We start from the raw sequence: 27,041 nt of genomic DNA on the forward strand, positions 1-27,041 counted from the left end.
ATTGTAATCAGGAAGTGAATGTGAAACCTATTTGGCTTTTAAAGGAATGAATTATAGTTTCTTGCCTGTTGTGTAGAGTCGCCTCATGTCTGTGCTCATTATCAGGAACTAATGTGTTTAGTTACTAAAGAGTCATTACCCACTTAATAATAACTAAATAATCTTAAATTCTAGTTTTAGAACTGCTTGCACTTGAGTTCAGTTACATGTTTGAACACAGTAACTTTTTATGGAAAACTAATTGTTACGAAGAGCATATGATTAGGATCGTTCACATAATTGTTGGTTATGAAAACAGGTGAAATACAAAGTTGGCATTTAGCTGATCAAATGTAAAAAATGTTTTCTGCTTTTTTTTTTTTTTTACTAAAATAAACCATATCTCGGGCTTCCCTGGTGGCGCAGTGGTTGAGAGTCAGCCTGCCGATGCAGGGGACACGGGTTCGTGCCCCGGTCCAGGAGGATCCCACATGCTGCAGAGCGGCTGGGTCTGTGAGCCATGGCTGCTGAGCCTGCGCTCCGCAATGGGAGAGGCCACAGCAGTGAGAGGCCCACACATCGCAAAAAAAAACCCAAAACCATATCTCCAATCTCAAGGGAAAATTTTTTTTTTTTAATTTATTTACTTATTTATTTATTTTTGGCTGTGTTGGGTCTTCGTTGCTGCACACGGGCTTTCTCTAGTTGCAGCAAGAGGGGGCTACTCTTCATTGTGGTGCACGGGCTTCTCACTGTGGTTGCTTCTCTTGTTGTGGAGCATGGGCTCTAGGCCTGTGGGCTTCAGTAGTTGCGGCACAAGGGCTCAGTAGTTGTGGCTCGTGGCCTCTAGAGCACAGGCTCAGTAGTTGTGGCTCATGGGCCTAGCTGCTCCGCGGCATGTGGGATCTTCCCGGACCAGGGCACGAACCCGTGTCCCCTGCATCAGCATGCGGACTCTCAACCACTGCGCCACCAGGGAAGCCCAGGCAGGCGGATTCTTAACCACTGTACCACCAGGGAAGTCCCAAGGGAAAATGTTAATAACTAAAATCTAGTCTTAATATAGCCACCATCCTGAAAAAATTATTGTTATTTCTAACGGACTTGATTGAATTTTTCTTTAATTTTTCTTTTTTCTTACACTATTTGATGTAGCAGTGTATGCTGTAGAGCAGTGTTTCCTAACCCTTTTCAAATCAAGGGAGACAGAAAAATATTGTATGCGACACTGGAGTAAATGGATAAGACTATTCTTGGCTTGCTAGAGGTGTTGCAGCCCCAGGGGATCAGTGTCTCAGGCACACCTGTGTCCATTCTCTGTGTCCGAAATGGCAATATGAAGCTGTCTACTGTTGGTTATTAAGCCACAGCCATTGTTTTCAGCTAAAAAGATGATCACTTTTTGTTACTCCTTGTGTAAACAGAAGAGATTGAGAATAACAGATCAAATGAAACTAGAGGGAGAAATGGAGGTGGAATGAAAGAATACCATGTTAATTAGTGTTAAAGAGTATGAGATGATAAATTTTGTAGAAGAAATCATAAGATTTCAGGTACAATCCATTTGCTTTGTTGGTAGGCAATTTAAGGATATTTGTATATATATATATTTTTTGGTTTGCTTTTAAATCTGTTTAAAAGCAGATGAAGAGGAGTAGGAAGTGAAAGAATAAAGTTTCTTAACAAAGAATCATTGTTATGTGTGGATTCAAGGATTTTCATTCCTAATACAACTTCACTATAGTTACTAGTATTTGTTTCACCAGCTGAATGGTGTTTGAGAGGAGCTCAATTTTAGAATCTTCTGAAGTGGAATTAAACCATCTGTATCACTTATTACTTTGCCAGAAAACTGTATTTTTATTGTGAAGTTTAAGATTAACAGTAAGATTTAAAAATAAACTTAGATTTTAAAATGTAAATTTTCATTTATCAGATAACTAGGAACGAGTGGATAGTTCCTGTGAATATTTGAGTGCTGGGGTTTAAATCAATATCTAATACCTTCATTTGTTTCAGAAAGTGTACAAATAGTATACATACTACAAAATATAAGCTATGAAAATGTTTGAATTATTTTAGGTCATATGATTTATTTGTTCATAAGGCCAAAGGGAATGTTAGTTCATCCTAAGAGTTTATAATAATCAGTGGAGATGGGGTTAAGGGATAATTTAAATTTTAAGAATAATGCCGGTATTGTTTCTCTGGTGTGTTTCAGAATACCTGGAAGAGATTTCCATGGGGGTAGGTATCAAATAAATTGGAAACCCTACTTATTATATCCGCATCTTGGAAATTCATGATGTGTGTAAGTTTATTAAAGGTTCATAGAAGTTAGATCGTTAGAGAATCTGTTTAATTCAGTTTTTTTTTTTTTTTTTTTTTTGGCTGCACCATGCGGCGTATGAGATCTTCCGTGACCAGGGATGGAATCTGCACCCCCTGCGTGGGAGTGCGGAGTCTTAACCCACTGGACTGCCAGGGAAGTCCTAATTCAGTGTTTCTTAAACTTGTTTGATGACAGCCCTGCCTCCCCCACCCATGGAACACCCTGTAAAGCTTTGAGAAAGTGGACTGGGAGATGCTGGTGTCTCGTGGCTTGTTAATCTCTATTAGGTTCAGGGGCTGTTGGTGTGGCTTTGCTATGGGTAGAAAATGGGAAAAATTTTCTCAAGTTAATGAGGCACGTGAAAGGTAAAGACTTCAGGAGAGGCCATAGATTATCTATTCTTGCTGTGGCCTAAACCCCGCTCAAGAGCTATTGTAAAGAAATTGCTAATATGTAGTTCCTTGGGATGAAATTTAGCATTTTACATATAAAACCCATCTTTGGGGGAGTAACTCCATCTCAACTTAAAAATGGGGCAAGGTATTGGAAGGGAAAAGCAGACCATTATTAGGGACTAGGGAAGTGATTGTCCAGTGGCTACAAAGGAAATTTCTGAAATGGAGTCACTGTCTCCAGTTTCCTTTGTTCTTGGATCAGTGATCCTATTTTAGGTATTTATTGTTTTCCGGTATTCTGAAAAGCTTGCAGTAATTTCAAAGCCATTTTTTTAAAGCTCTGAAAGTCATATAATTTTAAACTTTTTTTTTTTTTTTTTTTTTTTTTTGCGGTATATGGGCCTCTCACTGTTGTGGCCTCTCCCGTTGCGGAGCACAGGCTCCGGACGCACAGGCTCCGGACGCACAGGCCCAACGGCCATGGCTCACGGGCCCAGCCGCTCCGCGGCATGTGGGATTTTCCCAGACCGGGGCACGAACCCGTGTCCCCTGCATCGGCAGGCGGACTCTCAACCACTGCGCCACCAGGGAAGCCCTATTTTAAACTATTTTATTTGCGATTCAAAGAATTTCTATGTTTAAAAAAATAATAATTGTTAATGTACACAAGAAGTTTTTTAGGAGTTTGTGGTAGTAATCTGTAAGTTTTTTTATTTTATAATTTGACATATTTCCTTTTCTTTTTCTTGTCATACATACTGCCCAATCCAGTTCTCCCTCACAAGAACAAAAACCCACCCCAGATCCCATCTTTTACATTAATTTTTTTTTTCTGGTTGCATGTGTTACATGGAAATGAAGATGTATTTGCCTTAAAACTTGTCCTTGGTTCTAGTTAAATCAGAGCCAGGAACAGAAAAATCATTTTACTTATTATTGGATAGTTATCTGAGAGAGGTGGGAGAGTGGGGAAAAGACATCATTTTGTGTATTAGGATTGGGGTTAAGGACTTAGGTTGGGCTGTCTTAGTTCTTTTTAAAAAATTATTGTTTTTTGGTAATTCAGTAATTTTTCTTCAGGAGCAAGATTAATTCATGTCTTGGATGTGACACATATGTTGAAGATACAAAAGTTTGTTTTCTGTTGGCAAGTTCTTTACCTCTGCTACTTTCAGTTGGAGAAATTGGTATCATTTCTGCTCTTATAAAAAAAATCTGTCTCTTGCACTCTGCCTCTCTTTTTTTTTTTTTTTTTTTTTTTTTTTTTTTGCGGTACGCGGGCCTCACTGTTGTGGCCTCTCCCGTTGCGGAGCACAGGCTCCGGACACGCAGGCTCAGCGGCCATGGCTCACGGGCCCAGCCGCTCCGCGGCATGTGGGATCTTCCCGGACCGGGGCACGAACCCGTGTCCCCTGCATCGGCAGGCGGACTCTCAACCGCTGCGCCACCAGGGAAGCCCTGCCTCTCTTTTTTTAAATATGAAGATGAGATGATTCTTTACAAATATTAAAACACACACTCTAAAAAAAGAAACCTAAGACATAGAAGCAGCTTTTAAAATAGAACTAATCAATGGCAAAGATTTTTTGAAGATGCAGATTCTGGAGATAACTTTTTGGCAATTACGTGATTCCTTAAGTTCATTATACACTATTTTAATTGATTTAAATCTGAGTGAATTGTTCCAAAATTAGAAGCATGGTTTAATTATAAAATGACAATGTAAGATTGGTTACATTAACTATGTCACTCTGATACAGTTGCAAACACAATGTGATACACATACTTTGTGGGGATCCTGCTTCTTCTAGGAAAGTATCGTTTTTTTGCTAGTTTAAAAATTGGTAGAGGATTTCCCTTGTGGCCAAGTAGTTAAGACTCTGTGCTTCCACTACAAGGGGTGAGGGTTCAATCCCTGGTCAGGGAAGTAAGATCCTGCATGCCATGAGGCCCCCCCCAAAAAAGTTTGTAGAATTGTGCATTACTAGAACAGAATAGAGAATAGAGTTGCTAGAGATGATACAGGGTATTTATTCCCAAAAATGATGCTGGGTGGCTATTAAACACTTACTGTTAACTACTTTAGCTAATTCAGACTGTGAAAGTGACTTAAGCTTTAGGAATAGAATCCTTCTGTCTCAGAGGGTATTAAATTTTGTTTTGTTTATCCAGATAGTAATAGATGAGGGTTTAGGAGATTAGAGGACCCACTAACGGGTATATTCTGAGTCCAAAGAACAAGTTTTTTTGACTTGCTGCATCTCTAACCCATACTATATTTTATTAATTTGTGAATTCAACAACCCTTTGTGTGCAAAGTCACTGTTCTAGGTATTGGGGATATAGCAGTGAATACAGTAGACCAAAACAGATCTCTGTCCCCTCATGAAATTGACATACTAGTGTGTGAGTTGGAGATAAGTGTTTGGCTAAAAATGAAGAAGGAGAGGCAGGGTACGGTGGAGTGCTTCTGGGTTTGTAGAACTTGGGTTGCAATTTAAAATAAGGTAGAGGAGTTCTCAACTGCAGAATGACATTTGAGCAAAGATCTGTAGGGGATGTGACTGAATGAGTCATCCAGGGAAGAGCATTCTGGATAGAGGGAATTACTGTAGTCACTCTTAATCAGTGACAGATACTGTTTTGCTTAATTTTATATGAAGTCTTTAAAAATAGACATTAAACAAATGTATTCCATGATACATCTGGAGTATCATTATAGGAACTTAGCTTCTCAAAATACGGTGTATGTATATAATTTCCATAGAAACAGTTGATAATCAGGGTAGAAGTTTGTGCTTTGATGGTGTTGTCTTTGGTTGCAAAGTGTGCTTTAAAAGGCAGATTTGTTGCCAACACATATTGGTTGTTTTTCAGTCTTTGCAACTCTTATCTTTGTTGTTTTTGTTTCTCTTGATCTCTTTTAGTGAATAGAACTATACTGTTACTCACTGCTATGCAGCCTGCAGTCATGCCAGCTGTACTGCATTGACATAGAATTTAGTGCAGATGTTATAGCATCTCTGATTCTTTGTCAAATTATTTCTTCAAGCACACAGTTGAAAGCTTCTGTAGAAGTTCACCCTGTTAACAGATTTTACATCAAAGTTGGTAGACTGCTTTGATTCAGAATCTTGGTAATCTGGTTTAAAAATGGCTTGTAGTTTGTAAACTAGATTGTATGATGATCTGAATGTAGGTACATCTGCCTCATTAGATGTAACAAAGTCTAAATGATCATGGTTAGTTTTGTAGTTGGCATCTCACCTGGTAACCTGTTCAAAGAAAGGTTCTCAGTTTGTCACTCATTTTACTGTGTGTGTGTTGTCTAGGTAATATAGTAACTTTTTTTTTTTCCTGCAAATGTATGCTTGTATGTGGGATTTCTCATACAGACCGGCACGTGATTTCATCCTTGATAGACTTAGGACCAAATTATTGTGTTCTGATTCTGGAAAGGCTATTCTTTTGCATGTTTTCTCACAAGAGTGCTTTAAGAACATAACAGCTTGACCCTAAGATTTCTTTTTCCAACTTCTCCATTTATCTGTGGTACAAACCTATCCTGTAATTTCCCAAACTAAAAAAAAAACTTCCTTCTTATTTTACTACCTCCTTAAACAAACCCACCCTCCACCCCCAAACTGGTCAACTGTTTCTTCTCTACTGCCATGCAATTACTACGCTAGTGCCGGTCCTTCATGTAAATCTTGGATTATTAAAGTAGTTTCTTAGCTGAGTTCCTGTACTTTATCTGGTTACCTTTGGCAGTTCATCGGAATACAGGTACAAGATTGATATTCCTAAAAAAAACTTGTTCATGGATCAGAAAGAAATGGTAGCCTCCTGTTCCCCACCCACGTTAAATGAAAGTTCCTCTGCTTAGCTAGCTTTCAGTCTGTATGACTTGAACTCATCCTGTGTGTGCATGTGTGTCTGTGTTTCTTTCACTTTGCAGGCTAGCACTACTTGTGCCCTTTCTCCTGGTATTCTATCTAACTGGAGATTTATTCTCGTTCTTCTAGACCACCCCCATATTTTATTAATTACCCTTGAAAATCTGTGGAACTTGTAGTTTATAGTGTAATTTCGTAGCAGACTACTACAATTGTGTTAATCTCTTCTGCTTATAGCCAGTAAAATATACAAGGTGATGTATGTCAAGCTATCTAGCATAGTGTTTGGCACAGAGTAGGCACTCAGTAAATTAGTAAAATGTTTTGAAGACAGGGTTTCTGCCTTATCCAATGTAGTGCTATAATAGGTACTTAAATATTTTGCTGACTTTTATAGCACATAGCGTTGTTTCTTGGAAGAACAGAAGTCTGTTGTAACGTGTTTTAGATTCTAACTTGTGTCCTGACGCAGTGAAGATTGAATAAGATGTGTTACACACTTGTTTCTTGTTCTTTAACTGATACACACACACTCCAGCACAGCTGTTAACTCTTCTTGGGTTTGTTTTTTTACATTGTTTACTATGTTGGTAGTCTTCACAACTATTTTTAATATGTATAGCATTTCATCCTCTGGTGTATTGTTACTTAATCATTTTTTTCTGTTGTTATGGCATTTCATTGTTTCTTGATAAAGTATTTTCTTCATTTTGGATAAATTATCTGAAGTGGAATTATTTTTTTCAAAAATGGGAATAAAAATGTTTTAATTGTTGAAATACATTGGTAAATTGAGTGATTTACATTGCAGTACTAAGTGGATAAAATGGAATTATTGAGACAAATGATTGAATGTTTTTATGGCTCTTAGAATGCAATACAGTGCAGGGCATTAAAAAAAAATGCTTACGCTCATGAAATAGATGAGAGATTTTGGTGAGTTTAGAACTTGATAACTTTTAGACCCGGTTTGCTTGTGGTGTTTTTCTTAATTGTTGAATGTGTTTTGGAGATCTTTTCATTTTAATTAATAGTTTTGTTTTTAAAATTAAAGAAAATATTACATGCATATGGTGAGAACTTCAGTACAAAAGAGAATATGATGAAAAATAAGTCTACCCATCCCATCCCAGACACACCCTATGCTCCTCCCAGAAGCAGTCACTTTTGTCTAGCAGATGTGTTTTTGTCTCTGCACCTTTAAGTGTCTTTGTACATAGTCTCTGCACCTGTAAGTATATGTGTATCTCCTCTCCATAAAAAAATTCACATACATAAATCGGCATGTTATACACAACTCTTCTGCACTTTGCTTTTTAAAAATATATCTTGAAGATCTTGCACATTGGCTCTGTATTGGCACTGTTTGCTAGGGCTGCTCTAACAAAGTACCATAGCCTGGGTGATTTAAACAACAGAAATTTATTTCCTTACAGTTCTAAAAGCTGGAAGTTTAAAATCAAGGTGTTGGCAGGGTTAGTTTCTTCTGAGGGCCTCTCTCCTTGGTTTATAGATGGTGGACTTTTAGTGTATTCACTTGGTCTTCCCTCTTTGTCTGTGTCCTAATTTCCTTATAAGGACACCAAGTTATATTAGATTAGGGCCCACCAATATGATCTCATTTTACCTTAATTACTTCTTTAAAAGCTCTATCTCTAACTTATATTCTGAGTTACTGGTGTTTATCACTTCAACATATCAATTTGTAGCAGGGGGTGGGGGTGGGCACAGTTTAGTTCATAACAGGCACTGTAGCTTATTCTTTTTAAATAGTTGCATGATATTCCTTTGTATTATAACCTATTTTACCATTCCCCTGTTGGTGGACATGTCAGTAGTTCTGTCTTTTGCTCCTACAAGCAAGGCTCTGGTAAATATCCTTGTGTCTACCTCTTTGCGTACTTGGAGAAAGTCTTAGAAATGGAATTGCCAGATCAAAGAATGAATGTACATATTAAATTTTGGTAGGTACTGGCCTAAACATGGAAACCTTGTTTCTTATTGTTTCTGATAATTTTTGAAAGCAAAAATTTGCCTTGTATATTATGTCCTGATCTAAAACCACATTTTGTTTTCAGGGGTTCATGATTGGCTTTCACTTTGCACTTGGACGGAGTATAAACACAACCCCCTACAGAAGATTGCTTAGATAATCAGATTCTGAATTGACTGTTTATCTTGATCACTTCACAATGATTAAAAGAGCTTATATTTGAGTGTTAAGTGCTGTACAGAGTAGTAACTCAGTTAATTCTTACAACCTGTGATGGTAATACTATTTCTGGTTTACAAATGGAGAAACAGAGTGTTGGAAAGAGGTTAAGTAGCTTGCCCCAAGTCACACAAGAATGAGGATGTGAGATTAGGGCTACTTGAATTGAAAGATTTTGTGCTTGACTCCTACTCTATATTGTCTTCCTTTGGCATATTAGAGACTTGATAAATATTTGTTCTGTGATTGTTATTTTGTCTCTTCTTTAAGTGAAGGTGGGTTACAACCCTTTCTGTAACATTCCAAATCCTCTTGCTACAAATGTGACATTTAGTTTAAACTGTTATTTGAGATCAGATCCAGGGGATTTTAGAAAGGATTGATCAAGTTAGAAAATAACTCTGTCAAGTAGAAGCAAGGATTTTTCTTAGTTTCCTCTTATTTATAGTATTTAGATGCTTTCATTTAACAATAGTGGTTCTGATCTTTATCATAGGGCCTGGTGGTTTTTGCAAATTTTAATTGGGGATAAGAGTAAGGTGCCATATTAGGTGTTTACTCTGTGCCAGGTGATAATTAATACCTTTATATACATTGCTTAGTTTCTCTTTGTAGCAGTTTTGTGAGTCAGATGTTATTGTAGAGAAAATTAAGGTATGGAAGTGAAGTAACTTGCTGGGATCACATACATTAAAAATTTTGATTTTTTTCTTGCTCAGTACTATATTAAGTGCCTTGGGAAGGAGATGATAAAGTATAAGCCTAGTTTTTTCTCTGAGAGCTTAAAATCTTTTAGAATAAACACAAACTTATGTGAATAAAAACAACATGACTGGGGACTTCCCTGGTGGCGCAGTGCTTAAGAATCCGCCTGTCAATGCAGGGGACACAGGTTCAAGCCCTAGTCCGGGAAGATCCCACATGCCGCGGAGCAGCTAGGCCCGTGCGCCACAACTACTGAGCCTGCGCTCTAGAGCCCGCGAGCCACAACTACTGAAGCCCACATGCCACAACTACTGAAGCCCATGCGTCTAGAGCCCGTGCTCCACAACAAGAGAAGCCACCGCAATGAGAAGCCTGCGCACCACAATGAAGAGTGGCCCCACTCACCGCAACTAGAGAAAGCCTGTGAGCAGCAACAAAGACCCAAGGCAGCCAAAAATAAATAAAATAAATATTTAAAAAAAAAAAAAAAAAAAAAACAACATGACTAAGTGCTCAGTTGTGTTTTACATTTGTTGAGAGAGTACCTACGGTGTCCAGTATTGATCTGTGTTCTGGGAATACATCAGAGTCCCTGCCTTCACAGAGATTTCCTTATTTTTTATCTGTCTTCCTTTACTGCAATATAACATAAACAAGATAATTATAGATTATGACCATACTGTAAAGGAAATAAACAGGGTAGTATGATGGAAGTAAGGGGGAAGGGGACTGGATAAGTAATCTGGATAGTGTGTTTAGGGGAGAATTTTCTGAGGAGATGACGATTTGAGTTGAGATCTGAAGGATGAGAAGCCAACAGCGTTATGAGCAGGGGAAGGCATATTTGGCACGTATAAAGACCTGCAGGCAGGACAGGGCTCGGCATGTTTGAGGAATATAATGAGACTTGTGTGGCTAGAGCATGGAGAGTGTTGGGGATAAGAGTATGAAATATGAGATTTAAGAGCTAAGAAGGGTCTTGCTATGGAAGTTCAGAGAATTTGGGCTTTTTTTAAAAAAATATTTATTTATTTATTTGGCTGCACTGGGTCTTAGCTGCGGCACGTGGGAGCTTTTAGTTGCGGCGTGCAGGATCTATTTCCCTGACCAGGGATCGAACGTGGGCCCCCTGCATTGGGAATGTGGAGTCTTTTCCCCTGGACCACCAGGGAAATCCCCATTTGGGCAGTTTTTAATAGCTGGAATAGTTAGGGAAGGTGTTTCAGTTACGGTGGGATTTGAGGGTGGTAAGTTAGGATAGAAATAGGATGGGTTTAAGGCTAGACATCCAAGGTTTGGAGAGATGATATGATGTGGATAAAGGCATAGACATTGAAATAAGCACCAAACCATATTGGATAATTTAAATAGTGTCAGACAGTTGGCAGTTGATTAAGTGGGCCAAGTAAGACGCATACTTAGTTGTGCAATTTCAGTCCTATTCCCCAGGTTGTCAAGACCTCAGAGCTGTGGCAGATTGAGACTTGAGATTTGGGATGTGTGAAATGCTCTATCTTTTGTTATCTGGTCTTTTGCAGGAAACTGAGGGGAGGTTTGAGTGTGTTTTAAAATCTCCTTGCCCTTTCTCTCTCTCTCTCTTTTTTTTTTTTTTTTTTTTTTGCGGTACGTGGTCCTCTCACTGTTGTGGCTTCTCCTGTTGCGGAGCACAGCCTCCGGACGTGCAGGCTCAGTGGCCATGGCTCACGGGCCTAGCCGCTCCGCAGCATGTGGGATCTTCCCGGACCAGGGCACGAACCCGTGTCCCCTGCATCGGCAGGTGGACTCTCAACCACTGCGCCACCAGGGAAGCCCTTGCCCTTTCTTAAGAGAACAGAATTATGTTGCCCTTAATTAAGAGACCAGAATGGGAAAATTGCATATAAGGTGTCAGTATGAGTAATACTATTAAGGAAGAATATGGGCGGGAGGTGATGCTTATTTGGTTACTGTCTGTATATGCCACTTTGGATTGTTGCCCCAAGAGGACATGAGCTTTGTTCCAGGCAGAGGGGGATATGGCTATGTATAGGACAATGCTTGGCACTTACTAGGTGCCTAATAAAGGTTTGTTGACTGAATGAATAAATCTACGAGTCTTGAATATTTTGAGGGAAAATCTTATTGTAATATCCATTCTCTTCTAATCAGATACTTAGTACTCTTATACATTATTGCATACTCTTCAGTTTTTCCAAATTGTTTTGAAATATTACATTCAAAAGTTATATAGCTTATGTAGATATTTACTCATTGGACTAACATTTTTTTTGGTCACAAAGACAATATAAAATGATTACTTTGGCTAGCGTCCCTTAGTTTTTGCCAATTTGAAGAAGGAAAACTCAGCATGGTAGTAAAAATAAGGACTCACGTTCTTATTGGATCAGACATTTCGGAATGAAGTCATTTTCAGAAATGAAGCTGACACAGCAAACTTCTAGCCCTGCTGAAAACATCTTTTACCACATAGAATCATAATCTTTCATTTTATACGTGCTACTGTCAGCACTTTTTTCCCTGACAGTTGCTTCATTTTTGTCATCTCAAGGACCCATAGAACCTTAATTTGACACCCGCTTCTCTACTCTTTCATGTAGGTTGTGGTTTCATAGTATTTATCAGTTTCTTTCACAAGTGGCAGAAAATGGAAGAATTGAATAATTGCTTTAATGAGTGCCTAATGTTTGCCTTTCATCACTTTGCATATGTTAATGTATTTAATTGGCAGCTGGAGATATTAGGAATTTTGCAACCATTTTGTGGGAGAGAGATACATGAAGAATTTGAGATGTTTTTGCCCAAAGATACTTTCGTTTGATGAAACATCTGGAAAGTACATTTAGGGGAGGGGAGAAAAACCCAGTATCTTTCCCAAAAAGCAAAGGCTGCAGTAGTGTTATCACTTACATTCTGCCCAAGTTTACTTCCCTGATTTCTTTGACTATATTTTGGTGAAATATCTACCAATTTTGCATATATTTGCCAGTCTCACGTTAAAAAAATCAACAAAAAATCAGCAACAGGGCTCTTGGACATGTACCAGGGAGACTTTGTCCTTTAACTTTCTATAATGACTTAATTCTAGAGGTGAGTAAGTGGAATTTTGGGGGAAAATAAGCTTACAGCTATTTAAGGATAGGAGAGAACAAAATAAGGTTTGGTTTTTGAAAAGTTAAAAATTTTATTAGCCTTATTTAAAGCAAAATCAGTGAATACTTAATTTCTTATTTTTATTTTACCACCTTTTTACCACCACCTTTTTAAAAAATTAATATTTTTGGCTGCATTGGGTCTTCGTTGCTGTGTGCAGGCTTTCTCTAGTTGTGGTGAGCGGGGGCTACTCTTTGTTGTGGTGTGCGGGCTTCTCACTGTGGTGGCTTCTCTTGTTGCGGAGCATGGGCTCTAGGTGCTCAGGCTTCAGTAGTTGTGGCACATAGGCTCAGTAGCTGTGGCGCACGGGCTTAGTTGCTCCTCGGCATGTGGGATATTCCCGGACCAGGGATCAAACCTGTGTCTCACTGGCAGGAGGATCCACTGTGCCACCAGGGAAGTCCCTACCACCTTTCTTGATGATAGGATTCTGGCCTTCACTAATTTCTTCCTGTTAGAACAGACACCTAGAAGATGGAACATAAACAATTAAAACAGCCAGTCAGCTCCTAGGGAACATGTGCTGGCTTGAGTGAGGAGGACAAGGCGCAAAAAAATGTTAATTATTTCAGGAGGATTTTCTATAAAGGAAACTTCTGGGTAATGAATGAAATATTTGAGACCTGGTGTTCTCACCTAGCCTCTACTCTAATAATTATTCTAAGAAACCATCTAATTGCTCTATTATTTACTTATACAACTTAAATTGACAACAAAATCATTATGTTTCACAAAGCTCAGTCAATTAAGTAAACAGTGTTGGGGATTTTATTTTACTCTCCTTACAAGCTAATATGTTAGCCTGATATTGTTTTATGGCTGCTGGCAGAAGACATGAGACTCTAGGGTCAGAGACAAAGAATTTAATTAAGCCACAGCCAGCAGCAGGAGATGAGTGTGTTGTGTGCTGCTTCCCCTTATCCCTAAGACTTCCATGTGGGAGATGCAGTGGGTTTGTGTAATAGCTGAGGAACACCGAGCTTGGGGAACCTACTATTTAATAGCACGCAGAAGGCAACCCTGCTCTTTGTCCCAGAGGGAGACATTACTGTATCCTTCAAGGTTGTTTGCTGCAAACACAACCCTATGCCATGGCCTGGGTAGAGTGGTAAGGGCCTTGGCATTTTTCGCATACCTAGCAAGATGGGTAGGACCACAAGAGACCTATGGGGGACTGTCTCTTCCAACACAGAGTTGTCTACTTTTTAATAATTGAAAGTTATTTTATAGAATTCCAATTTTAACTTACTTATTTTTCCAATTGGAATGCATACATTTATTATTCAAAACGGAGGCAAACTACTTGATTATATTAAGCTTCTTTTGGATTTTTATTAGGGCAAATAAGTTTGAACAGTAGTTGAATTGCTTTGACTTTTTAAAAAAATAAATTTATTTATTTATTTATTTTTGGCTGCGTTTGGTCTTCGTTGCTGCGTGCGGGCGTTCTCTAGTTGTGGTGAGCGGGGGCTGCTCTTTGTTGCGGTGTGCGGGCTTCTCATTGCGGTGGCTTCTCTTGTTGGGGAGCATGGGCTCTAGGTGTGCGGGCTTCAGTAGTTGTGGCATGCGGGCTTCAGTAGTTGTGGCTCGCGGACTCTAGAGCACAGGTTCAGTAGTTGTGGTGTACGGGCTTTGTTGCTCCGCGGCATGTGGGATCTTCCCGGACCAGGGAGCGAAGCCTTGTCCCCTGCATTGGCAGGTGGAATGAATGCCAAAGTTTTCTAAGATTATTTCCTATTTACTGAGGACTCTGAAAACAAATTATGAAGTTCAAAAAGAACTGTCTTTATGTAGCTTGTTCTGTATTTGCCTGAATTCTGAAGAGTTGGGAAAGAATGTCAGGATACATGAGTATTAACTATCGGGCATAGGGGTAAGTCCTTTGCATTTAGACCAGAATATCTGCAAAATGATGGGATTTAGTTAGTTCATTAAGGGATATTCCAATTCTGAAAAAAAAATCTTATTCTTTATTTTATATTTATTTATTTATTTATTTATTTTGCGGTACGTGGGCCTCTCATTGCTGTGGCCTCTCCCGTTGTGGAGCACAGGCTCCATGCATAGGTTCAGCGGCCATGGCTCACGGGCCCAGCCGCTCTGTGGCATGTGGGACCTTCCCAGACTGGGGCACGAACCCGTGTCCCCTGCATCGGCAGGCGGACTCTCAACCACTGCGCCACCAGGGAAGCCCCTCTCATAAATTTTTTTGAAGCTAAATGTTTATTTCAAGGTTTAAAAACATTCTTCTTACAGTGTATTGCTTGTTTTGGGGGAGAAAGGTAACTATGGTGGAGGTGTAATGACAGCAAAAGGTTATATAAACCATATTCACTAAAGTGACTGGATTTGATAGGAGAGCCAAGTGGTGCCGATTTTATTTATTCTGTTTAATCCTTTAACCAGACCAGCTGTTTCATTGGATAGCTAAGGAAGGCTTGTTATTCAGGGTTGTTACTCTCTTGATTCTCCATATCTCTTTCCTGTATCCTAAGTATGAAAATGGATTACTTCAGGGGGAAATGTGTTTCAAATGAAAAGAGCATTACTTTGAGTGTATTTTGTGTTGGTGTGAATGTAGTGTCTTTTTCCGACATCACTTCTGTCAATTCCATTGTAACACTAACTCTCAGAGTTAGTGTAGACCCCACAGCTTAAGGGCTCAGCCCCACAAAACTGCCTCCATTTCAGGCACCAGCTGCAGATGGGGTACCCAGGCTATCCACCCTTCTGCCTGGCTGATGGCAAATTTGGGGTATGGGGTACGTGTCCTCCCTAGGCAGGCGCTCTCCAGCACGATGTGTTGACTAACTTGGAAGCTCTCTAAATCTTCTTGTTCACCAGTTTTCACAGAGCTCAATCTCCAGTGCTGCCCTCCCTGTCCTCTCTTCCTGAGGTTGGCAGGTAGGGCTGAAAGTTCTAACGCTCTCATCACTTGGTCTTTCTGGTGAGCAGTCCTATCCCAAGGCTATCCAGAGGCCCCATCCTAAGTCATTATTAGGAAGGGGCTCATTATGAATGACAAAAGGTACTGCCACCATTTAGGGGAATTCCAAGGGTTTTAGGAGCTCTGTGACAGGAATCCTGGACAAAGACCAAACACTTACTTTCAGCACAGTGAATACCAAAAATTGGATGGGGCTTTTATTCACACTGTTTACTGTTAATATTTGACATCTTTTTATAAGGGATATAAGAGTCTGAGAATATACATTTTTTGCAAACAAGCTTATTAGCAAATACCTAACCCCCAAATCTTTTCATACGCTCTTTGTGCCTTGTGCCTAGAATGAACTGTGGGGCATGGGAAGATAGGGCATCTGTAGCTGGGAGCGTTTTCCCTTCCCCACATACAAATCCTTTTCCTCAGGGATTGCATTGTTTGGTGGAGTTTAGTTGGCATCCAGCCAATAATAATAATGATACTAAGAGTTCCATAGCCTCTTTAAATCCAGAGCTCAAGAACCCCAGAAAACTAAAGGGGCTTTAGTTTTGAGATTCTCAAAGGGTAATTTGGACCTCCAAAGCATTTAAGAACATAGGAGATAACGGTTTTGGTGTGGCTGTCAGGAGGAGTGATAGGTATTGGGAAGGAATGTGGAAGATCCACCTTATTTCACAATTTATCTTCCTTATGATTGGCAGAATCATTTTTTATGCCTTAAGTTGCTCAACACCAACCAATTCCAAGTTCTGGTAGAAATGAACTTCATTGTTAAAAAGAAATAGTGCTTAGTTATTGGTGCAGAATAACTTTTCTAGCCACTCTGGATAGCAGAATGGTACATTGGTACTACACAGCCTCTTTGCTGTTATAGTGATTTGACGTTGTTTAAATAGGAAGTTAACATAAGGATTTTCAAATATGTCTGGCTTAGTTTCCTCCATGTTGTTGAAGCTGGCATTGTATATATTGCAAGAACAGTCTCTCCCCTGGCCCCTTACTCCCTCCCCATCTGTGGGTCATCTGGTGACATTTCAGTACATGAAATTATTAATAATACATGTCAAATGCTTTGCAGAATAATCCTAATTAAATTGGAACTTGACTCTGAAATGAACACCTTTGTAGTGCTAGCTCTAAATTTGACTACATTTGTAGTAAAGACAATGAGTACTATAAAAATGCCTTTACTCATTTAAGAGTAGGTGCAAACATTTACTAAGCATTTACCAGAGGCCAGGCACTGTTTTGAATTCCTTACATATATTATCTTATTCAGTCAACTTACCCTATAAGAAAAGTATTACTATTTTCATTTTTGAGATAAGGGAAAAGTGAGCAGTTATATAGCTTGCCTAAGGTCACATAGCTAGAGTGGTAGAGCCAGTCTGACTCCTGAACCAGTGCTCTTAACTGGGGATCCACAACCAGTTTCTGATAGATTGCTGAACTGTCAGTTGAGGAAGCATAAGAAATGGAAGATTTGTGGGTATATAGATAGAAAGGGGAAGAGTGAACTCTATCTTAAAAATTCTCTCTTCTCGCTTCCCTTCTCCCCAATAAGATTGAGTGGTTGTCTGCAGGGTGAAGAAATAGGAAATGAACTTAACCCCTGTTTCTTCTTCCTCTGCCTTCCTCTTCCCAGTCTGGCAACTGTCATAGGTATATACTTGCCACTCCATTTGTAGTGATCATATTTGTTTTGATTAATGTCACTTCTTAGGAGAAAGTAGCATAGTATAGTTTTGGAGCAGAGCCTTGACAGACTGTTTGGGTTTAAATTCCAGTTCTGCCATTTATGGGCTCAGTAATCTTGGTCTAGTTGCTTAACTTCGCTGAGCCCTACTTTTCTTACCTGTGAAATGGGGACAGTATAGTACATATCTCAGAGTTGAGAGGACAAAATGTATGAATATGTGTAATATGTTTAGAACAGTATGTGGCGTATAGTAAGTGCTATATAAATATTGCCACTGGCACTATTATTTGAGAACACTTGGGTTGAACCAGTTTTAAAGCACCTCTGAAGTATCTTGGTTCGTGATCTCTCAGTATACAACATGAGTTTTTCATTACTAAATATGTAAAGTGCCTGGTTGATACAGATAATTCACAGTGATAATTTGGATTCTACTTTTAAGAAACTCACTTCTAGGTGACCTTAATGTCAGTAGTGTTTATCTTAGTTTAGATTCTTTTGTTACTGGTATTTTTAATCGTGTTATCGTATAGGGCAGTAGTTCTCAAACTTCACTGTGCATTAGAATTTCATAGGAAGTGTTGCGCTCTGATCTATTAGATTTGGGGTGAGGGCCCAGGAATCTGAATGGTTAACAAACTCATTTCAGGTAATTCTGACTCTGGTTGTCCGAAGTGATAGTTTTGGAATTGCTGATCTAGAGGCTGAATTCAAGCCTAACAGGAAAAAGAGATTATAAAAATATTATCAATAACAATGTGAACATTAATAAACAGAAACCTCATTTAAGATGGAGTCAGGTGACCAGAAGGGGGAGCTCTCACACCCTACCACTAGACTTTAGTTGTAGACCTGAGAAGCACCTTTGTATCTCCAGTAGGGAGAAGGTAAAATAACTGGCTGTTTTATTGTTTTAGGTTAACAACTGTCAGAATTTCATTAGTTTGCATGTAGGCAGTGATAATTAATAAACTAAAAAAGCATTTAATTTGGTGTTTAAAGATAGTGATAGGGTCTATTCCAATACCTAAATTATATTGTTAACACCTGTTAAGTAGCTTGGTTTTAGGGACTGCTCTGTAAATACAGGGAAATGCAGGAAATACAGGAAAAAATAATATGGGAGTCTTCAAGTGAAGAAGGAATATTTGGGTGGATTTCTTGTTTTTTGTGTCATTAGCTAAATAGCAGCAAATATATTCAGTTCATTTTAGCCTATGTTTTTGGTGCACCTGCTTTGTGCAAAGTGTGAGAAGTTTTGATTAGGTAATAGTCCACCAAAGAGAGAAGAAAGTGCAGTGCAAGTTTTGATCCTCTGGACAAAAATAGGTATGATGGGGTTGACTTAACTGGCACAGTTGGTAGAGGAATTCATGTATATTCAGTATGTGCTAAGAGTCAGGTCCTTTTATATTAGTCTTTTTAACTTTGCAAGGTGTTGGTGTAAATTATAATTAGTTCTGTTTTACAAATGAGAAAATTGAGGCAAAAAGAGATTAAAAAACTTGCCTAGGTCACTAGTAAGTGCTGAGCAGAGGTTAAAACCCAGGGTTTTCCTGACTTCAGAGTTAGGAAAATTATTATTGTTATGTATTTTGTTTCTGTAGTTCGGAAATTCTTCCCAGCTTTACTAAGCAGGACATGCAAGAAGGGCCTGATTGGCTTGGGGGCTGTTTCTCCTGCTCGGAAAAGATCCAGACTTCTAAAAGTTCTCAAAGTAGAAATGTTAGTGATCTTGCCAAACTGTTTGCGGACCACATTTCTCTCACAAGAGTTCTAGTCACCCATTATCTTTCATTGGAAAAGCTTAAAGATCTTCCTCAGAAAGTTCGGCATTTAATTTTTTGATTTTGCTCTTAAGAATGCAGAGATATTTTGGGACTTCCTTGGCGGTCCAGTGGTTAAGACTTCGCCTTCCAATGCAAGGGGTGTAGATTTGATCCCTGGTCGGGGAGCTAAGATCCCACGTGCCTCACGGCCAAAAAACCAAAACATAAAACAGAACAATATTGTAACATTCAATACAGCTTGTGATAGTTGTGACTTAACCATGTGGCAGTCATATTCATGTCTTTAATCATGGAAACTTTTTGTTTTCAATTTCTTCTTCCTTATTTCCTAGAGAATTTTAATGAAACTTTCAGGAAATGGTAGCTCTTCCTTCACTAGAAGTTTCAAGTTTATAAATGGCCTGATGATTTTGTATTTGCTAGGTAGTATGGGTTATAAGTCTTTTTTTTTTTTTTTTGTGGTACTTGGGCCTCTCACTGTTGTGGCCTCTCCCATTGCGGAGCACAGGCTCCGGACGCACAGGCCCAGCAGCCATGGCCCACAGGCTCAGCCGCTCCGCGGCATGTGGGATCTTCCCGGACCGGGGCACGAACCAGTGTCCCCTGCATCGGCAGGAGGACTCTCAACCACTGCGCCACCAGGGAAGCCCCGGGTTGTAAGTCTTAAAAGTGAATACCATAGGTCGACTGAAGATAAGGATCTTCATATTTAGGGATGACAATTGATTTTAACCACAGTTAAAATTTAATAATAGCATTTATTTTAGGTGTTTTTTTTTTTTTTTTTTTTTAACAAACTCTTTTTATTTATTTGTTTGTTTGTTTATTTATGGCTGTGTTGGCTCTTCGTTTCTGTGCAAGGGCTTTCTCTAGTTGTGGCAAGTGGGGGCCACTCCTCATCGCGGTACGCGGGCCTCTCGTTATCGCGGCCTTTCTTGTTGCGGAGCACAGGCTCCAGACGCGCAGGCTCAGTAATTGTGGCTCACGGGGCTAGTTGCTCCGCGGCATGTGGGATCTTCCCAGACCAGGGCTTGAACCCGTGTCCCCTGCATTGGCAGGCAGATTCTCAACCACTGCGCCACCAGGGAAGCCCTATTTTAGGTGTTTTTAAGACAAAGTCTCAAAAGTGGTCAAGTTTACTGTAAAGTTACTTGATAAATCCAAATATTATTATAATTTTATTGATTCTAAGACTTTCTCTTACATTTAACACGTCTAAATTTAGGACGTATTTTAAAAATTGTTGCCTTCTTAGCATCCGTGAAATATAGTAATTAGGATTCAGTTCTGCTGCTGTAATAGAGAAGTCCAAAATAATAGGGGCTTAATGAAAGAGAAGTTTCTTTCTCATGTAAAAGTCTTGGAAGGCAATACAGGGCTGGCCCTTCCTATTGTGTTACTCATCCTTAGCATGTAATTTCTGTCTTCTGGTTCATTGTGACTGCTTCAGTTTCCATTATCATGTCTGCATTCCAGCCTAAAGGCCGGGATAGGAGAAACTATTCCCCTTGTTTTTAAGGCTAGTCTTGAAAATTGCATCCCTCGCTTCCATTCCCATTTGCCAGAACTTGGTCACATCTAGCTGCAAAAGAATTTAGGAAATGTAGTCTTTACTAAGAGCCATTATGCTTCAGTAAAATTCTGTTACTAAAGAAGAGAGGAAGAATTGGCAGACTGCTAGCAGTGTCTGCCACAGTGATCAAACCTTACTTTCTGTCCAGTGTTTGTGATTAAACTCTTTGTAAAAAAAATTGCCCCATAATAATGGTCATGAGAAATACAAGATACAGGAACTGAACTTGAAACTGATTTTTAGGCACCTGGAAAATATTCTGTAGGATGATCAGAACTCTCTCTGCTTACTTTTCTTTTCTTCACTCTGAATTGGAAAGAAATTTTACAGAAGACCTTGTTTTTTTAGCAGAATGTTATCCTGTTTTTCAGAGGTGGACTGAGGAACCATGAGAAGACAGCTATTCCTGTTTTCTCTTCTTTTATTATTAAGTAAAAGATATTCTTCTAGAATAATTCTCTAGAATTAATTTAGTACTTGGTTTAGTGTGATTATTTTGATAGGTAATTTGATTTAGTTTAGGGATTAAGATCCTTAACCTAGTATGAGTGCTCCTCTAGTGCATTACAGGGAAAATGTAGTCAAGATGGTTTTGATGAGGAACAGGAGAATGTATATTTCCTGTAGGTTACTCACTTGTATATACAGAGATCTTTTTTTTCTTTTCTTTTCTTTTCTTTTTTTTTTTTGCGGTACACGGGCCTCTCACTGTTGTGGCCTCTCCCATTGCGGAGCACAGGCTCCAGACGCGCAGGCTCAGCGGCCATGGCTCACGGGCCCAGCTGCTCCGCGGCATGTAGGATCTTCCTAGACCAGGGCTTGAACCCATGTCCCCTGCATTGGCAGGCGGATTCTTAACCACTCTTCCAGGGAAGCCCCGATACAGAGATGTTAACAGACTTAAAAGTCATGATTAAGAGTTGTGAAGGTTACTGTACGAGCATATAGGCCTGGCATCCAATCCACAGTTAGATGGTTCTGTGACATTTTTATGTTTAATAAGCTGGCAGCTTTAGCTAACAAGAAATTGTAATCCCTTCAGAATTATAATCGAGAAAGGATTTTATCTTAAAATGTAGGTATAGAGGGTGTGGTGTTTCTTCTTTATTCTTCCAGAAAAACTGTTATAATTTTTCATTGACTCTAAGATGTCATATATCCCAATTTCGTAGATGTCAAAATGTGGGGGGAAAGTGGCTGGTAATAAGGGTAAGGAACCTTCGGTAAAGATATGTTCTGATTTTAGAAATGTTTAAGTGTAAAAACAAGCATTCAGAATTGATGAAATGTAATAAATCCTTGGTGCATTTGTAATCAATAGCTTCTTAGAATGAAGGAGTACAGTAAGAGAAGCTAAAGTAATTGTATCTTTTTGTAAGTTAGAATGCTTTAGAGTGATCTGACTTTTTCATTATGAAAATCTAGGTTTTGACCTCTTCATGCCATGAATATTGAATTAGTAACTAGGCAACTTGGTGCTAAAAGAGCTACTGAGACCAGGGATCACCCTGATCTTTGTCCCGTCCCTCATGTTGCTCCTCTATTAGACGGGAGGTGGTGGTGCTCTGCTGCTTATTGGTTATAGCCTGAGTAACTGTAGCTCTGAGGTTGGGTAAATGGACCATTCTTTGAAGCAGTGGTCTTTGTATTGCAGTCTAGTACACATATACCTGTACACACACATGTGTGGGCATGTACAACTGAAGGAAAAGTTGCACAAAGTAACACTTGACATAGTATGTGGGATTCATTTTGAAATAGCCTCTTCTCTTTCATTATAAAAAGACATGCTGATCTTTATGCTACTTTTGATTTTTTAAAAAACACTTAAGTCGAAAACAGCTGGGCTTCCCTGGTGGCGCAGTGGTTGAGAGTCTGCCTGCCAATGCAGGGGACACGGGTTCGAGCCCTGGTCTGGGAAGATCCCACATGCCACGGAGCAACTAGGCCCGTGAGCCACAACTACTGAGCCTGGGCGTCTGGAGCCTGTGCTCTGCAACAAGAGAAGCCGTGATAGTGAGAGGCCCGCACACCACGATGAAGAGTGGCCCCCGCTTGCCCCAACTGGAGAAAGCCCTCGCACAGAAACGAAGACCCAACACAGCCAAAAATAAATAAATAAATAAGTAAATTAATTAATAAAAAAAAAAGAAAACAGGCAAGGATCAGAAACTTAGAAAATTGACTCTTATTTGTGAGTCACTATTTCTCTTTTTAGGTTCTTTTAGCCCTAGTAGTTGGGTTGCTGGTTCTGTTATTGCTCTGAATGAGAGAGCCTGTTGCTAATTGAAGGAAAAAAAACACACGTATAAGTACAAATAATTAACAGAAATATCTTTAATCCTTTTGTAGGTCATCATCAAATTTGAAATATTTAAAGTGGATACAAAACTGTTTCAGCAATGCAGACAATTAAGTGCGTTGTTGTGGGCGATGGTGCCGTTGGTAAAACATGTCTCCTGATATCCTACACAACAAACAAATTTCCATCTGAGTATGTACCGACTGTAAGTATAAAGCTTCCATCTATTAGTGAAATATATTATAATTTGATATCCTTTTGAAAACTTTCTCTGTGTACTGAAATTGTTCTGTTGTCTGCCTTTGTTTCCTGTTTTTAAAGATCTTGACTTCTCATGGGTAAATTATATACACCTTAAAATTAAACAGCTGAAAAATCAGTGGAAAGTCAGAAGGGGTGATACAAGGGTTTGCAAGAAGTGCTGGGAGGCAAAACTCCAATAGACAAGATTCTAAAGAGTGGTGGTCTCAGTTTGGAGAAGTATGCCCTACATTTTGGAATGAGGTGATTTTTTTTGATATCTTGGCCAATGATTACTCAGTGCTTGGAGGTCTTCTGGGATGATTTTGGGGGTCTTGTAACTTCAGGAAAAGTAGTATGTGTCTCCACTTATTCTCCTTAGGGAATAGAAGGAAAGCTTATGGAGCTGTTGTCCTAGCAGTAATGGAGCTCCAGACTGGTTTTTAGAGGCGCAGAAGACCTGTTTTTCTTATGAGTACATCAACAGAAGAAGCCTTTGGGGATGCTGTCCCACAAATGCTTTTTATCAGCTCCTTGGAAGAGTAGAGGGAAAATGGGAATAACAAAGATACTGCAGTGAGAGAGAGACAGAGACAGTTATTTAGAGTAACACTCATTGTGAATGTGTTTGGGGATCCAGTGTTTGTCCCAGGTTGGTTGACCAGTCCAGTCGTGTAATTATATTAAACATAGATGTCTGTTCTGTGGTGAGAGAGGAGCTAGGGTTGGCCTGGCCTGGCAGTAACCACCTCTGTGAAGTGAGCTCTTGTAGGGGTGGGTTATGAAGCACCTGTGTATGATTAATATGGGACTAGTATTGTTTGGAAGTGAAAAGGAAGAAAGTGTATCATTATTTTAGGTTAATCTTCAGAGATGAGAGCATTTTTAAGAGGGTGACAGGTTAAAGCCTTGGTGATTATGTTTAATTGTAATTGAAAGTCTATAATGTCCCAGGGCATATAAAGTGATTGAAGTAGGCCCAGGCTATTGGAAGAAAAATAAGGTTTCTTTGAGGGGGATAAATCATATTTTAAAATACAAAATCGTATTTTTGAGTTGGCCCATTTGGGGACATTCGTAAGTGAAAAGTTCTGAGGTTGAAAGGGACTTTTAGGGGACTTTTAGAGATACATCGATTTTGTGGATCTTGAGTGAGGGCAACTGTCAGATTGTTTGTGTTTCAGTCTCCATTTAAAGTTGTTTTCTTGTAAACATGGTTTCTGAGTCTAGGCATTCTATTTAAGGAGGGCTTATGGGTGCTTTATGTATGTGTTTGTATATGGATCTCTGGAAAAGGGTTAGGTATGACTTAAGAAAATAACCTGAATGGTTTGAGAGCTTAACCACATTCTTTACACTTCCTTGTTCTTGTTGTCAAGAACTGACTTTCCTTTAACTACCACCTCCCCCAAAGCCCTTGCTTCCAGTCCACTCTTGCTTACATTTAAACAAGCTCCCAACAACCCACTAAAACGTGAACCAGAAAATTAGTGTTAAACAGAGCTGATGTTAAAACGTAACATCCTTCTCCGGGTTGCAAAGCCTTGCTTTTCAATTGTAAATTAATTCAGAGGAGTCCATGAATTAGTGTTGGGTCTTTTTTCATTTAGCACTGTTAGCTCCCATTTTCACAAATAACTTAGTACAACCAATATTAGTATATACTAAGTTTGTTAATGGGTTTTACAGTCTGTTTACAAATAGTGTACCCTATTCACGATCCTTAAGTGTACATAAACACACACACACACCCCTACCTATATACTGTCCTTAAGTATACCCAGTTCAAAGACGATACCTTAGGTCATGTGATTTGTACCCAATAACATGAGTTTTATTCATGAAGTCCCAACAAAAAATCTGCCAGCCGTCTCTTAGACGCTTTCCTTGAGTACCTTGAGGGAACCTACATTTCTCTCTAATGGGAATGTTTGCAACAAGGCTGCTCCTGCCTTCAACCCTGAAAGGAAAAAGATTATCATGGATCTAGGAGATTTTAATACTAGATTAAAAGGAAATGGTCTCTGAAGAAATAGTCTCTTAGAAATCAGGTTGAAAATTGAGGTAAACGTTAAACTACTGTCTCAAAAGTTTCAAACTTGAATAGGATCACTTTGTATAGCCAGGGGACTCTGCTCCTGTGACACCTCTGAGCCTTCTGTGGGTTTTTATCCAAGCTGCCGCGGTAGAGCAGACATCCCAGAATACATCTCCTGCCACTGTTTTCAAGAACTATTAGGTCATGCAAGGGCTTAGTTGGCAAGGTTGGTCATAAAAGAAAGATGCACTAAGAGGTGGTTGAGTCTTGGGAAGGAAACATTGTCTTAGCTTAAGAGTTGTCCTGTCCTGTTTTGACCATCCCCTTGCACACTAACTATGTCATATTTTTATGTTTTAGGTTTTTGACAACTATGCAGTCACAGTTATGATTGGTGGAGAGCCTTATACTCTTGGACTTTTTGATACTGCAGGTGAAAACTTGATGTCTTTTACAATGTTTTGGTCTGTAACTATAACACCTGGTGGTTGTCTTTCTTTGGACATTTGGGAAACTAGAATATTAGCAAACCATTTGCCTTTTGTTAATAGCAGGATTGAATATTATGATGGTCGATGCTTGACGGAGAAGCGGTCCCAGACCTGGAATAGCAAATAGGCATTTGGGGTACCCTGGATGGATGGTGTGGAAGGAGATAAAATAGGATGAGAGCAGAGTACCTTAGACAGGCTGTACTATCACTCTGACATTTGAAGACTTACCTAATATATGTGTCTGCATATTATATGTACAGATAGCTTCTTATATTATCATACTATAGCTTGTTATTTTATACTACATTTGAAAATATTCTGAGGGCAAACCAATATCTAGCTCACAGTATTGACATTTGTGGTCAACTTTTTAGATTTAAGGAACAAATTTCTTTCTTCCTTAAGTATTCCCAATTTCTCAGTGTTTTTTCCTTGTTTTAACAGTAGCTGCACATCTTCATTTCTGACTTTTTCTCTGTTGTTTCTGTTGTCATCAGCTCAGTTAGGCAAAGGAAAAATTCAGAAAGGTATCCTTTTGGTATGTAGGAATCTTAACTTTTTCACTTTTTATGAGTTACCCTCTTACTGTCTGTCAGCTGACATATTGCTCTTATGGAGTGTATCATGCTGCCCACTTTAAGGAGCTGTCTAGATTCAATTGGGAGGGTGAAATGGAGAGAATAGTAAACAGTTAAGAGACCAGTGGCTTTTTTTTTAAATAAAGTTATTTATTTTTTATTTATTTTTATTTTGGGCTGCGTTGGATCTTTGTTGCTGCGTGCGGGCTTTCTCTAGTTGCGGCGAGCAAAGGCTACTCTTCGTTGCAGTGCACAAGCTTCTCATTGCGGTGGCTTCTCTTGTTGTGGAGCATGGGCTCTAGGCATGCGGGCTCAGTAGTTGTGGCGCACGGGCTTAGTTGCTCCGCGGCATGTGGGATCTTCCCGGACCAGGGCTCGAACCTGTGTCCCCTGCATTGGCAGGCAGATTCTTAACCACTGTGCCACCAGGGAAGCCCCAGAGATCAGTGGCTTTCTAATGGTGTTTTAGGCCTTTAAAGTTTTTATGAATTAAAAATTACGAGTAATGGTATATTAGAGGAAACTTGGAAGATAGACAAAATGAGATAATGACCTACATTTCGTGGTAGTTGAGGGATTTTTTTGTGTTTCTGTGTGCCCTTGGAGGCAATCTATATACAGAGAGAAGACAATTTATGGCTACTTGGGGTTGAAAATTAATTTTAAATTTTATTTTCAAATTTCAAAGCTTATTTTTATAAACCTTTATGTTTT

At 39.3% G+C, this 27,041-nt stretch overlaps 1 protein-coding gene across 3 annotated transcripts in view; it reads left to right on the plus strand.

Moving 5' to 3' along the window:
* The window catches only part of CDC42 (cell division cycle 42), a 47,508-nt gene that overhangs the window by 4,383 nt on the left and 16,084 nt on the right, over positions 1–27,041 (plus strand). For all 3 annotated transcript variants that reach the window (XM_060089123.1, XM_060089122.1, XM_060089124.1), the window contains exons 2-3: positions 23,028–23,182; positions 25,616–25,688. In XM_060089123.1, the coding sequence (XP_059945106.1) occupies positions 23,078–23,182; positions 25,616–25,688 (178 nt within the window). In that variant the 5' untranslated portion in view covers positions 23,028–23,077. The remainder of the gene's footprint in view (positions 1–23,027; positions 23,183–25,615; positions 25,689–27,041) is intronic.

This window comes from Mesoplodon densirostris, chromosome 2 (genome assembly GCF_025265405.1).
Source record: "Mesoplodon densirostris isolate mMesDen1 chromosome 2, mMesDen1 primary haplotype, whole genome shotgun sequence".
In the NCBI taxonomy this organism is placed as follows: Eukaryota; Metazoa; Chordata; class Mammalia; order Artiodactyla; family Ziphiidae; genus Mesoplodon; species Mesoplodon densirostris.